The sequence below is a fragment of the Onychomys torridus genome, chromosome 3 (genome assembly GCF_903995425.1).
Source record: "Onychomys torridus chromosome 3, mOncTor1.1, whole genome shotgun sequence".
Lineage (NCBI taxonomy): Eukaryota > Metazoa > Chordata > Mammalia > Rodentia > Cricetidae > Onychomys > Onychomys torridus.
The window spans coordinates 55,831,402-55,847,286 of NC_050445.1; the positions used below are offsets into that span (position 1 = coordinate 55,831,402).

The 15,885-nt window shown below is 34.9% G+C and overlaps 1 protein-coding gene across 1 annotated transcript in view; it reads left to right on the top strand.

The window, feature by feature from the left end:
* Positions 1-15,885, top strand: part of Vwde (von Willebrand factor D and EGF domains) — a 58,846-nt gene that overhangs the window by 22,429 nt on the left and 20,532 nt on the right. The window contains exons 11-18 of the mRNA XM_036182397.1: positions 1,709-1,917; positions 2,062-3,008; positions 4,499-4,635; positions 8,892-9,047; positions 9,151-9,255; positions 10,760-10,874; positions 12,780-13,030; positions 13,999-14,218. Of these exons, the coding sequence (XP_036038290.1) occupies positions 1,709-1,917; positions 2,062-3,008; positions 4,499-4,635; positions 8,892-9,047; positions 9,151-9,255; positions 10,760-10,874; positions 12,780-13,030; positions 13,999-14,218 (2,140 nt within the window). The remainder of the gene's footprint in view (positions 1-1,708; positions 1,918-2,061; positions 3,009-4,498; positions 4,636-8,891; positions 9,048-9,150; positions 9,256-10,759; positions 10,875-12,779; positions 13,031-13,998; positions 14,219-15,885) is intronic.

Below are 15,885 nucleotides of genomic sequence, written 5' to 3' on the forward strand. Positions count from 1 at the left end.
AAGCATTATTTATCTGAATTCTGTCATCCAAAACCAAAATGTGAATCAGGAATTAGAAAAACATTTGCTATGTGTATAACACAGTAAGTATACAAAACATTTGTATATCCAATACATATATAAATATATATACATATATGTATATATATAATCAATAGACAATAAACCTGAATAACATCAAAAAGCACCATGTGTTGTGGCACCTACCTCATATCCCAACACTTTGGAAGCCAAGGGAAGAAGAGAATGATAAGCTCAAAATGAGCCTGGGTTCCATAGCAAGACTCTGCCTCAAGTAAACAAATAAATAAAAACAAAAAGATAATTCACAAAGGAATAACACTGAAATATGTTTAAGTGCACAAATAATCAACAAAACCTTGAAATACCTCATCAGTAATTAAAGAAAGAGCACTACCTTTCATACACTGCTAAGAGTAAATATAATGGAAAAAATTACAGCCTTTCTGAGGGACTCGATGTATATGTCACCTGATCAAAATTTTCAACTTTGGGAATTAGTTGTAGTGAAATAATAAAGGACGTGGTTAACACCAGTGATGTTCATAGCCTCTCTCCCTGTTGTGGGGAGAGTTACAAGCCCCCATAGGAGAGTTTCATGAAAGCTAAATATAATGAGACACATAGTAGAAAACATTAGGGTCAAGAAAATGAACGGGTGGGCATTTGTTGATTGCTAGGCAAAAGTACAAAATGCAAGCTTTCTAATAATTTTAACTATCTTAGTGAGTAGGAATGTAAAGTTTCTTTACACTTGAAAAGAAATTCCTGTAATGAGTGCACACCATCTTATATATATATAAAGAGACAAGGAGTGTGTTAAAACTGAAAAAGAAACACAAGTGATGTGTCTTCAGTGCTCTTAGGAAAAGTCATTTTGCCAGTTATACTTCCAGATGGCTGGCCTCCGGGTGTTGTTGGGACCAAGAGCGGGCTCACCATCAGATGGCACAGGCTTTGGGGGTCATTTGATCTCTGCTTGCTCTGTTGCCGCTTTCCCAGACAACTATATGACTTGGCTGTTGATTCTGTTTGCCGCCTGGCAGCCAAAGGAGACTGATTCCCTACGAGGACTTGCGTTCCTCTCAAATTACGTTCATCAGTGTAAATTAATGACTTAGCAATGCAGTTCTATTTTGCATTACTACTATCTGAAATGTGACTTTGTTAACGTTGCCCTTACTCATTTTTACTGTTTCATTCACATAAAATATCACATTTGAATTATTAAAGAAGTCTCAAACCATTTGTTTCAATGATGTGGCCTTGAGAGATGGCTCCATAGTTAAGAGTGCTGGCTGCTTTTCCAGAGGACCCAGGTTCAATTTCCCACACAGTCACAACTGTCCTCAACTCCAGTTTCAGAGGATCTGACACCCTATTTTGCCTGTGAGGGTACTAGGCACACTCATGGTGCACAGACATTCATGCTGGCAAAACATCCATTCACATAAAATTTAAAATTAAAAAAAAAAATGAAATGGTGACCAAATTTCAAATCAGCATAATGTAAAAATGTGTTGCTTTGAAATGTAGTATTAAATAAAAGTTTTAATGTAAAAAAAAATCAGTGTTTCATTCTTTGTATGTACGGACAAATAACTTTCTTGTATCTTAAGTGGCACTCCTCTTAACCTACTGAATTCATCATCTTCCATCCTATCATCGTTGGTTTCTCTGCTTTCAGATTTGGTTTTCCTCTGGAGCATTCATCCGTGCTGACCTCAGTGAGTGGGGTATGAGTATAACGCTCAGGGCCCCTAGTTTAGACTACAGAAACACACTGGGGCTTTGTGGCACCTTTGATGAAAACCCAGAAAACGATTTCCATGACAAAAACGGGATCACAATTGACCATGACGTCAACAATTATATTGCTTTCATCAATGAATGGAGGTGAGAGTTAAAATATTATTAATTTGTTATTGTGTTACTATGAAGTTTTAGCAATGTGGTCACTCAACGTTCTGCCTTTTCCACAATATATTAATGGATGAAAACATTCTTATTCAAATAACCATCCTGTTTTTCATCTGGAAGGCTTTTACCAGGAAGAAGCATGTTCGACAAAATACCAGCGTCCCGTCAGTTTCCAGCGAAACCCCCCTACTGCAGCTGCCTGCTGGGTACCGCCTCGCAGCATCTGCTTTCTCACCATCTGGGCAGTGGATCTCACTTAGAAATGGCGTCCAGCTGCAAAGATCGCAAGTACATCCAGTTCTCTTCCTTGATACCAGACCTAGATATCACCTCTGAGTATATCAATTCAGAAGCTCTTGTTAGAAAAATAAGCACTCATGCACCCAAGGAAGCAGATAATTTGAATTTCTTCCTACGAGAAGCCCATACAAACCTAACCAAACTGGAGTTAAGTTTGCAGTATCCTGGGAATGAGACACAAAACCCACTGAAGTATTTCAGTTATGAGAGGCACACACAGGACCGGGAGATGAAGAGGAATCCACAAAACAGGTGGAAACGACAGAGCTCGAGGGACTTTCTTCCCATATTTGCTTTCCAGAATCTCGGACAAGCCAACCTGGAAGAGTTTTCTTATTTTTTCCCCGAGGACCACACTGAGGACAGCCCTCAGGAGTTTGTCCCCTCATGGCCCACAGCTTCCGGCCTCACTGAACTGAGCATCAAGGCTCTCTGTCAGCGGACGTTAGCCAACTCCAGCATCGGAAGGCTCTGCCTTCCCTTTCTTGGCAGGGCGCTAACCCACGTTATGAACATGTGTGTGAAGGATGTTCTGTTGAAGGATGATGTGAGCTGGGCAGAAGCAGGAGTGGCCTTGTTAGAGAATGAGTGTGAGAGAGGGCTTTTAGAGGAAGGAAAACACAACATAGAAGAATACAGAAAGTCAATAGGAAGCATTCTCGAAGTGTTAAAATGCCCCCATCTGTGCAGCGGCAATGGGCAGTGTATGGACTGGGGCTGTGCCTGTTTCCCAGGCTACAGTTCCTATGACTGCAGTGACTCACATGGTATGCAAATGCTCAGAACTTTAATATTGAGGATTTCATCTGATTATGAAAATGTCTTTGTCTATAGTGTTTATTAAGTCTATAGTGAAAGTGTATTAGTTAATATCTTAATGCTTTCCCCCAAATGTTTCATCTTATTCAAAGTCAAGACAGATGTCCCTGTACCTTCCTGACTGGCACCCTGACGTTTGGTGGCCCTTTTCTGACAGCTGTTGATTCTTTCCAGCTGCTTTCATCTCAGTTGCTGTCCCTTGGAAATGCCGGGCCCACCCAGGAGCAGGGCCTTTGTACACAGTGGGTGCTCCTGTCTGCAGAGAATAACCTTTTGCCTAGACTGCATATTCAGTATATCTTAAGCACGATTTTATATTGTTTTACTAAGTATACTAATTTGCTTAACAAATTTTAAGTCTATTTGGGGAGCTCTTTTATCTCAGTATTAACTTTAAAAATTCCTAGTAGTTTTTCTCACACAACCCCATATTTTTATCTCCTACAATATATAAATTTTTTTCTCATAATATATAAAATTAATATAAAATTTCTGCAAAACACACATTCCTACATTTTATGTTTTCTCACTTTTTAAACCATCTTTGTCCTTCCATAACAAAAGCTGAAATTATATGGGGGCTTCATTTGGTTTATTACTGTGCCTCATATAACGAATACATCGGTCCACAGACATTTGTTACAGTCATGACAGGATAAACCAATGCAGTTTTTTTTTTTTCATGAGGATTTTGAGACTTCTGAGTTCATATGCTTACAATTTGTCCCCTGAGGCTAGCTGCTAGATTCGCTGAGGTCTTTCCAGGATTCAGGCAGGCAACTGAGCTGTTTCACATGCACACACTCATTTTAACAAGCAGCTCTCTCTGAGGCAGGTGAAATGTGTTTCCTAAGACCACAGCTGGAAAAAGGGCCATGTGAAAGCCAATTAACTCTGTGCTAAGAAAAGCCTTCCCTGCCAGTGATTAATATTATGCTCACTGGACAATAAGAAATGTGGACAATACTGGAATAGGAGTGTATGTCCACTTCGATAATTTTTTCTAATACTGAAATAATTTTTGAAATGTAAATATTGCACTATTGACTAAACTATTTTATTTCAGAAGCATATTTTACCTGCAATCCACCTGTTTGGTACAAGCCAGTGTGGCAAAGCAAAGAGATCTATTTTATGATAGTAATAATTTATTGATATCCACTCTTCATTGAAAATAATTATTACTGAAATATTAGTGAAATGTGTCTTTAAGTGTTATCTGTTATAACAATGCTTTTATTTTGATAGTTAACAACACCTCTTTAAAAACAAGATTATTAAAGTTTAATTGATTAATTACTATAAATAATATATTTACAGTATATTTTGTAATGTTATTTGACTTATGCTTTTAATTTAGACCTTCAAAATAATGATGCCGTGTTTTTACTATAATTCACAAAGCAAGTGCTGTTTATTATGATTTTCTTTTCTAAAGACATAGCTCCTGAAGTTACAGAACTTGAGAATGCTGGATTCTGTGATATTCAGAAGCAGAAATGTGCTACAGTGAGAGTTTTTGGTCAAGGCTTCAGAGAATCACCTTCCATCAAGTGTGAAGTTACTAAACTGGAGGTATGTATGATAAGCACAGGCTGCAGGTGCAGTGTTTAAAATGGTTTAGTTTGTGATTTCTGTAGGTTAATTTTGTCTATTAGCTACCAACATGATCTCAGGGTGTTCGACCCACTAAGAGTTACAGAAAAATGAACGAGCTGCTTCTCCAGAAAAGCTACCCTGTGAACTTTACTAAGTATTTCATAACATTTTTGAGATATTGGGTCTTGATTTTCAGTCCTGATTAATAAAAACTAAAAGAACATTAAGCTTGTTGTGTGGAGGCATCTTCCTTTCGTGAGCTGTAAACACAATGAGTGGCAATGGTTTTCAGCCGAGGTATCTGTCAAGGAAAGCAGGAGATGGCAATCTCTGAATACGCCTTAACAAAGCAGAACCGGGGGTAATTGTGCTCCTTGCTCACAAGTCCTGCACTAGCACTATGGACTTCAGACTTTAAAATAATCCCAGTCCACCCCCTGCCAGTTGTTTTCCAGGTTACAAAAGCAAAACTTTATTCAATTTAAATGTGTCACATCCAATTATACATATTTTTGTGAATTATATGATCCCCCTTTTCTTTATTCAAGTAAAACATTTACTGTAAGGACTTTTTTTTTTTATTAATTTGGACAAGTTGAAAGCTTAAGGCAGTCAATCATATTTTGCATTCTTACCTTGTCTCTAAGTTGGTGAAGTGAATTGTGAATCTGATACTGAGAATTTGCTGAAGGAAACTATTGTTGCATATATTTTACTAATCGAGTTGTGCCTAAGTATGCTCATTACATTATGTTGTGCATAGAACCTCTAGAATTTCAATATCAGTGAAGTAGATATGTGGCCTGAGCAGATTTGATAATATAATATTAGTCAATGATTAAACAGAAGAGAATTTTACAAATGTATATTCTCTCAGAAAGTACATATTGTGCTTATTTTTAGATGTGTTTTATGTGTTGTGATTTTTACTTCTCTCCCTTCCAAACATCTGACATGGAATTTTGGAATTCTCTAAACATTATAATGACTTATAGTAGAAAAGAAAGAAAGAAATTTAGTTGCTAAACCCAAGATTGGCCTACATAGCAAATATTTATGCTATATTAAGTTGAATCAATCTCTCCTATGCCTAATTTTAAAAAAAATTTAAGTATACTTACATTGCTTCCTTCTCCTCCTATATCCAACCTCTCCTATGTGCCCCTCTCTGGTCCTTCTCAAATTTCTGGTCTCTTATTTTTTAATTACTATTATTACATATCAATCAAATAAGAGTTCATTTAATGTTACTTGTATGTATACATTTATAAGACTGTCCACTTGGTACTGGAATAACCAATTAGCTAGGCCTAATCTTAACATCTAAACATAAAACCTATCCAATGTGGGTTTTAAGGACTTTCTTGATTCACTCTTTATCAAGCATAATTTGGCACAATTTTAAAATTCTGCAACTATAGTCTTTTGGGATTTGTTGAAAGCCCCAGGCTTCATTTTGTTAGATGATACCATCTTTAAACTAAGCTAATGTCTTCTTCTAGTTTCATTATTTATTACAGGCTAGTTATTGCTTATAAGTGCTCTCAAGGGGTAGTGCATGCACACGCCTCTCTATCATCTATCTATCATCTTCCTATCATCTATCCACCTATCTGTCTATCATCTATGTATCTATCATCTACCTTCATCATCTTTATCTATCTACTTAGCATCTATCTAATCTACTATCTTCATGAGCTGACAGCAATGTCTCTAATTCTAATGGAATGGCACAGGGTTCACTCAGGTCTCCTTTCCTTATCTGTGTCTCTTTTCTTCACAGGTAAAAAACAGTTCTCATCATTCCCAATATGTAAACCTATTTGTCATTATATATATATTTCAGATATTTTACCCTCTACCTTTGAACAGTAAGTGTATAAAATGATATACCAGTTAGTGATGTTCCCAAAATAATGTACACTATTTTCTTTGCCTTCCTGTTCAATAGCAGTTATGTATTTCAGTGTAATACAATTAGTTTGAATATTTGTATTTGTATTTCTTTTTGAGTTTTCTACACATTCTAGTTGATTTACATTAAAATTATTTAGAGAATATCTGGAATGGTATCATAATTCTAATAGTTGGATCTATATAAAATTATGTACAGAGAACAGTTCATTTCTTCTCTTCCGTATCACCCATTTTCTTCCACTGTTTTGAGTAATGGGTTCCCACTATCTCTTATTTTTATACTATTCTCTCCATATCCTGACATATGTGTCCACTGCCATTTTCTGAGTAACCCTCACTATATTTCTTTTGTACAAGGGCATACATACACATTTCCTATTTTATGTAGAGAATAGAATATCACCACTTACAGCTCTTTTCTACTATTATAGTAATAATTTTAAACAAGCCTTGGTTTAGAAATTCAGCCACCTGAGCCATCATGTCCTTCATTCTTTCCTCAAAAAGCCAAACCCAGCTTTTAAGCTGCTGATGTACAGGATTAAGTCCAACCAGCAACCCTGTGAACAGATGGCTTTCTGACCTCGCTCTTTTCTCCTTTTGTGCGCAGCTTAAACATCCCCATCATCCTCTTCATGCTCTACTACAGACCATGAAGTTTTATGCCTTTTTGCTTTTCAAATGCTGATCTCTCCAGCCATGATGGATTTCTCCTTATCCTTCAGGAAGAGAAGTATAATCCCCATCCTCTGACATCTTCCTTGACTAGATTAGACTTGGGTATTAAACCTCAATTTCAGTTATCACAACAAAATGATATATTCTATGTCTTTTCTGTTGTGTTTTCCCTCATCAGAATACCAATAGCTAGTGTATATGTGTGTTTAGGACTGCCCACATAGGATTGGATGGATATGGTTTAAGTACAGATGAAATTCTCAAAAATTAAAATAGTTAAATTAAAAAGATTATCATCAGCACATAATAAACATTCATAAAACATTGAATATAAAGGATGTAGAACCATATTTATTTATAACTTTGGGTCTACCTTTTCATAGAGAAACAGAATTCATATCTTAAGGACCAGTCATTGGCTGCAGCCTCATTTCACACAGGAAATCAAGAGATTCTACATCCCTTAAACATAGCTATAATGACAGCCTTGAGACATTCCTTTCTTTCCTCCTCTGCTAGAGGAACCCACTGACAGACCTGCTATAACAGACTGTTCCTCCATGACTATAGATATCTGCACAACTTCAGGCTGTCAATCACCAAGTCTTCAAAGCTTGGTAGACTCTATTCTACACAAACTAGAATGATGTCTCTGTCTTTGGCCTTTCTTGCTGACCTACAGTGCTGAGGTACCATCAAGTTGTATGACCAATGCTACATGTTTGAAAATCTTTGTGCAGTCAAAATATATTTTTATAACTGTAAATTCAGATGTTATAAACAAAATTCATCCTTTTAGTTTTAAATATAGTTATCATTGCTCAGAAAATTATTCTGCCTCTTCCTTTTCACACTCCAAGACACTTTACAGTACATTAAATAATACCCAAAGTGTAACTTAAGCATGACATCACACTGGTATTAAGTAGGATAAAATAGCTAGAATTCTACTCAAATGACAAAAACTAGATTAAGCAAAATGAGACATTTTACTGAGGGTAGTGTATTTCTTAGAGAATTAAAGAAAATAATGTAGTTGAATCCTCAGGAGAAAAAAATCTTTAACTTGGAATGTGGATGCCATGAAAAATTAGTGTGTACACAATTATACATGTGCACATCTGATTTTAGTCCTATTATTCTTTGTAGGCTTTATTTTAACTTTACCAACGCTAAAATTTTTCAAATATTTGAAGCACTGACCCAGCTTAGCTGTTGCTCTGGACCAGTCAATGATCATGTAACAGCATGAAAGCCCAGTGGGTACCAACTGGAGATATTCCAGGGGGATGAATGTGGGATCTTTTGCAAAAGAAACTCTGACATGGAAAATCTGTCTACCATGTGTCAACTATACATTCCATTACTTTTCCTCTTGCTCTGAAATCCATTATTCATGACCAACCTTGGCAACTTTTTTGGATTGAATCTATCAGTAACATATGCTTTGAGAGAGGCTTTTTATTACCAACTTGTGTATATTTTTTTTTACCACTTTAATGTGATTTTTTTCTAATTATTTATCTCATCATATGGGATAGATATTTTAAAATGTCTAAGTTGGTTTTATATAATTTAGTAACAAAAGGGCACCCACAATTTAGAAGTAGTTAATTGACTTTTCATTGTACCTTCAGTATAATGACAGCAAATGGGTGCTCGGAGCAAGTGTCTACACACAGACAGTCTTTCAAGACAGCAGAATGGTTGATTGTCACCTGCCCACAGATGGCCAGCATTCTAATACCATGGATCTGATGGGGGAGAAATTCTTTGCAAAGTTTCAATTAAAGGTAACAAATAAAAGATATAATTCATGCATAAACAAAATTTCATGGTGAATTGATTAGGCGATGTTTAGGAGAAATGATCTTATTGTAAAACTATATTTCACAGGTATCTAATGATGGTTATGCATTCAGTAATCCAAAGATAATGATCATATATGATGGTGCTTGTCAAGTTTGTGATCCCTATGAAAATGACCCATGCATTATGAAGGTATGTTTTTTTATTTTCATAGCATATAACACATATATTCACATGTTGTTGGCATATTGCTCTACTTTTCCAACTTTATGCTAGAATGACATGGACAAATTCTTACCTCACATTTGTGTTAGTCTAATTAAAATTAATCATCTTCCTATAACTCTTGTTGATGTAGCAAGAAAGATGGTTCTTCTTTTAACATTTTAAAGTGGCAGAATATTTTCTCCCTGAAGCATTGATGGAGAAACTACGTAAAAGTAGCAGGTAGTTTTAATTCTATCACTTGGGAGATGGAGGCAGGAAGATCAGAAATTTAAGGTTGTCCCATCATGGAGGAAAGCTTGCTATATGAGACCCAGTCACTCTTCTCTGTACCCCTCCCAAAGAATCAGAGAACAGAGTTCATATTGGATCATTCACTCACATGCTCCTACGTACATTGTTTGCTCTGTAGTGTTAGTATTTTTTTCAGTAAGATATGTCCTTGTGATTAACTAGGTCCTTCCTGTAGGAAATGGTTTGTATTTGAAAAGGGTTTATAAAATGTATCTAATGCTTTTTAGAAAAAGCCATTTTGTTTTTGTTTGTTTGAGCTGATTTTTTTTTTCTTCTTTGGTTAACTAGAAGGCTTCCTCACATGAAAATTGATGACTTGATGAAAACAATGGATCTAATATCACTTGACTCTTCAAAATCAAAGAACATAAAACTAGTATCCATGCATATACATACAAAAATAAAAAAATTTGTACACTTTATTATTTCATGATGTAAGCATTCAGATTATGTCACCAAGAGATTGTGTTGTAGAAGAGTGATCTGTTTTTATTTTCTCTGGAATATTTTGTTTCTGCTAATTTAAAAGAACTTTCAATGACAAGTTTCAAGATTGTCATGGCCTCTCAGCTATTTCTTCTATTTTGTACAGCATTGTAAGTGGTATCAAAAGAGTTGTTACAAAATGAGCAAAAATGATAAGTAAATGTGAATCTTCTGAGTGAGTTGAGGAACTGGTACACTCCGCTGTTTTATCCCTGGTGGCATCTCTTTCAGGGATGTCTTGTAACTGTATCTATTATGAAGTGCAGGTAATTATGTCATGAATCTGGGTTAGTAGTGGAATTCAAAAGATAGAGTAGGCAACAAAGGGAAACAGAAGATAACTATAAAAAATGTCATTCTTTCAGATGTATAGGAAAAGGCCACTTTTATTAATAAAACACTGCCAGGAGGGCTGAGAGATAAAAAATGATGGCCATACTCCCTGTTTGTTACTCAGAAGCCATACAATAGCATCTCATGGCTTACCTGCATTTTCTTATTCCTCCAAATTAATCAGTTACATTGCTTTTTATATACAATGAATAATTTGTTTTCAAAGTTGTATTCATGTTGAGTTTATGAAAACTCTTTCCAAATCCGAATATACACACTGCTGTCTTTTTGTTTCTGGTTTCTGTGAATTAGATATAAGGATGTCTTATTGATGTTTTCTTTTTTCAAATTCCACTAGGATAATGTTTGTGTTATTGATGGTCTCTGCTACACTGAAGGCGACAAAAACCCTACCAGCTCTTGTTTGACTTGTAGACCCCAAATATCAAATTCTACTTGGTCATTTTTAGACAGTAAGTTCTTCTTTACTACTTCAACTGTTTCTTGTACAAAAGTTTTAAGGTGATTCTACGCCGTAACTGATACTGATATATTTCAGATATATGAACAACTTATTTAATTTAGCTCTAATTACTCTATAAATTTCTTTGCTTTAAGAAAAAAAAAGACAGGAATATGTTTTAATACATGGCCCCAAACACCAAATAATAATATTTTGGTTAACAAAAGGCTTCACATGTATTCATATCACCAAGTGATTTCATAGATGTCTTAATTTGTGACTATCTACTATATGATGATACCATGATAAAACTGGCTAACAATGTATTTCTTAGAACTTATTCTAATGTTAAATGATACATAACTACATATAATTTATATTATAATACTGAAATAGATTATAAGATATATATTCTAAAATTTAATAGTGAAACAATATTTGAATTGTTCATGGAAAAAAGAAATGGGAATTCTTAATTCAGGTACATATCATTTTCTAAATCTAGCTTTACTCTGTTTAGTATTATGACAAAGAATTCAGTTATTTCATCTCCAACAGACATGAATTTATCGTCTTTTAATTACAGTATTTAGACTCAGTACTCAATAAAGTACCTTTTAGTACCCTTTTTCTGTGATTCTATGAATGTAATCCTGTGTATAGATAAATTTTCATTCAAATGGTACCACAAATTATGGTCACATGACATAACTTCTTCACTTTCCCGTCTACTACAATGATTTCATATGAATGTCTGAATTCCTTTTCCATGTGCTGATCAGGTGTTATTAGTTACATGGATTAGTAAGTAAGATGCAGCAAGACATGATTCTCAGAGACTATATAACTTTTTCTATATAAGACTTTATATTTACACAGTAGTTTGTGATATTATATATGCCATTTTATACGTAAACTCCATTACTTTGTTAGATAACTGTTCCTATTCACTGTTTAGGAACAAGATTTACAGAATACTAGCCAAAGTGAATGAAAATTTAAGGAAAAATGATGAAAGAGATATAGAAAATGGAGACTATCTTCTGAGTTGGAGTCTGTTTTTGAATGACCCTAGTGTGATAGATTTGTGGTTAAGCCATAGTGTTCAATGATATGAGGAGTCTTAAGCCTTGTGTGGAAGAGGAGGGAAATAAGATCACTAGTAAGGCTGCTTTTAAAGATATACAGGTGTAGATTGGGAGCTGGAACTGGGGTGTCCTGGCATCGGTGCATCCTGTGTACACATAATGCACTTGCAACCCAGATGCCATAGTGAAGTTGGTTTTCTTACTTGTGTTTAACTATCAGGTGAGGGAAGTAAGCATGTTAAAATACAAGACAGTATAAATTGTATTTTGAAATATTTTCTGTGTATAAAGGAAATATCCTCTATTCCTGACACAGCTTTGCTAGAGTGTGAGCTTGGCCAGAGTTTGGTCTGACTGTTCCCTACCAATTGTTACAATTGGGGAAGTATGTAGAACAAAGAAACCTTAAGGATGTGGATAGAGGGGTATAATCACAGAAAGTAATGGGAGGTGCCAGGGAAGAAAGTGAGGCTGAAAGAGTGAGTGTACACAGATAGAGTGAGAGAGTTTGAAAGTACCCAGGATCCCCAAGAAGTGGAATGGTCAACACAGTTATTTAAGATAAAAGAGGAGTGTCTCCAACACAGAATGCAAAGCTGCCTGTATGTTTTATGTAGTGTCCAAAATATTTACAGTTTTGCTTGACAAAACTGACCCTGAACCTGTCAGTTACTTTTACATTTACACTGAATGGAATAACATTTAAATAACAACAACAATAAAGCAGCTAATAGAACTTTAAGCAGAATTAAGTCCTTATTAGACACTTGTCCCCATGGGGACTATCAGAATCATGTTTCTTTCCCTTCCTACTTTCTCTGGTACAGACAACCAGCCTCCTGTGATTCAAGCACTGCAAGACATGTTACAGACATTTTATGGAGAAGACTTTGAGTACCAGTTCATGGCCTGGGATCCAGAAGGCTCTGAGATACATTTTACACTGGATTCTGGTCCTGATGGGGCAGGTGTTTCCTCCAAAGGACTTCTTACATGGAAAACAGAGTCACTGACTCCTCAGAGATTCACTCTCCATGTTAAGGATGACTGTGAGGCTGAAACTACAGTCACAATTGAGGTCATAGCTTATAATTATCTAAATGTCACTGGATCTTTTATAAATGTAACCACTTCGTTTTAAATCCAAGCACAAGTCATATTCTTAATGTCAAAGAGCAGTGAAGTCACTAAATGTTACATATTTGATTGTTGCTTTTAGTCCCTTAGAGACAGTCATAATCATGGATCTAAACTGATAGCTGACGTTGTACTTTGTATTTGATAGATGAGGATGAGAATCTCACTCCTTTCCACTCCCTTGGAAATCCTGACTAAAATAAGATTAACAATTACACCTTTTTTCTTCAAATGAAAGAGTCTTGGATGCTGAATTAGTTAGAAACTAAAAGTATAAAAAGAAGATATAAGTAACTAATTGACAATTTTCCTTTATTGATATATGTAGTGTGTCAGTCATAAGCCTTGAATTCTTATAAATTCTTTGTGGTGTGCATGTATGTTTGAAGTTTGGCATGTATGCTTTCACACAGACACATGTGATAAAAGATAATTGTATTTGGCCCTACTTGCCTGGAAACTGAAGTTACAGCCTGTCCTTAAATTGGAGATACATGAATGCTGACTGTCTTCAGCATTTCTGATTTTGTTTCTTACTATTCAGTTTGCATTATAGAAGTTGATCCTTCTATCCATGGGGTATGGTGTTACATACCTAAAAAAATCTGTACTTGGAAGGCTGAGGAAGCACTATAAGTCACACACCACTTGGAACCAAATAGAATCTATTTTAAAAATTAGAAAACAAAAATGTTATTCTACTTGAAATATTTTTAAAAGTATTCCCCCTAGTACATATATTTGAATTGTGCTCTTGAGAGTGGATATAATCTTTTAAACAAGCATTTTGGAGAGATACATAATTTGATTATACAAGTACATAAGCCCTCATGCCTATAATGATTTCATTCGGTATTAACTAAACATAATTTTATTCAAAATATGGCATTTATTATTTGTCTTTTGCAGGTGACTGTGAAGTCTTGTGACTGCTTGAATGGTGGCTCATGTGTGGCTGATAGGAAATTTCCTCCAGGAAGTGGAGAATACCTGTGTGTCTGTTTGCCTGGTTTCAATGGTGGTCTTTGTGAAGTTGATGCCAGTGGGTGCCAGTCAAACCTTTGTGGTCTTGGCAAATGTATTACTAACTTAAACAGTTACTCTTGTGACTGTCCTTCTGGGCTAACAGGTTAGTATGAGTTCATTATGAACCAAATGAGAACATGAATGAATTAGAAGGAAAAACTCCTTGGAATACTATTTGTGGAACCATGCAAATCTACATTCTTAATATTTTGATGCATATTTTTAAAAGTCTGGCAAAAAGTATCACAGATGAATACATTGTTTATATCTTTATTATTTATAATTGTTTTATTATAATTTGTTTAATTATTTTCAATTACTTTTACATACTTTTGCTTTTATATATTCTTGCAATTTTGTCCAATTCTTAAATCTAACAGCAATCAAGGAAACTCTATTGCATGTCTATAATCATTGTTACATCTATTTTGCAATAAAAATACATTTAAATGTATTGATATTGAAATATGACATAGATCAGGGAACCTTGTGGACAAGGGGCAGGAATGTGGAAGCCAGAGGGGATGGAGGACACCAGGAGGGTGAGGTCCTCTAAATCAACTGAGCAACATTCATATGAACTTACAGAGACTAAAGCAGAAAGAATGGAATCTACACTGGTCTGCATTAAGTCCTCTGAATATATATAATAGCTTTCAGTTTAGTATTTTTATGGGACATCTGATTGTATGAATGATTGGATCTCTGATTCCAGTGCCTTCTTTTAGGGGCTCATTTCCTTCTATTGGCTTGTCTTGTCCAACTTCAATGTGATGATTTTTGTTTTTTATTTTGTTAAAAAGAGAAATATTTACATATATATCATAGAATAACAAAAAATATTTCAGGGAGAAAACAAATATTATCACATAAGGAATTCTTTATTAATAATTTACTAACTTAGAAATACCATGGGCTAAATCAGAGTTGGAAAGAAATGAAATGCTAGCTTACTCACTAATTTATGACTTGTCCTAAAATGTCTGGTTCTAAAAGTAAACATATAAAAAATAAGCCTTTATTCTGTGGGATAATGCTTTTGTACACTGGTTTAATAAAATGCTGATTGGCCAGTAGCCAGGCAGAAAGTGTAGGCGGGGCAAGCAGACAAGGAGAATTCTGGGAAGAGAATGGGCTGAGCCAGGAGTCTCCAGCCAGACACAGAGGAAGCAAGATGACAAGGCAGAACTGAGAAAAGGTACCAAGACTTGTGGCTAAATATAGCTAAGAATTATGGGTTAATTTAAGTATAAGAGCTAATCAGTAATAAGCCTGAGCTAATAGCCAAGCAGTTATGAATAATATTAAGCCTCTGAGTGATTATTTCATAAAAGGTTGCAGGACTGTGAGTGAGAGATTTGTACTGACTGTGGGTCAGGTGGGACACAGGAAAAGTTCCACCTGTACCTTTTTTAAAATAAAAAATTCAAAAGTCTTATATAAAGAGATCTTCAATTATATAGATGTAATTGTGATATTAATATACACTCATTGAGCTGACTTTTCTGACATGTATGTTTTAAAATATATGAAAAAAGCTGAATATTTTCTTGTCTTTTAATCCTTTTATTATTTAAAAATTACCACTTAGACATATGAATGTAGATATCTCTTTTGTGTTGTGTTATAGACTATATTTGAAAATAGACTATATTTAACTATTAATTGCCTTAAACATATATATATATATATATATATATATATATATAAAACAAGGGTTAATATCTATTTGTGATATGAATTTATTCATTCAAATAAGGTGTTAAGCTT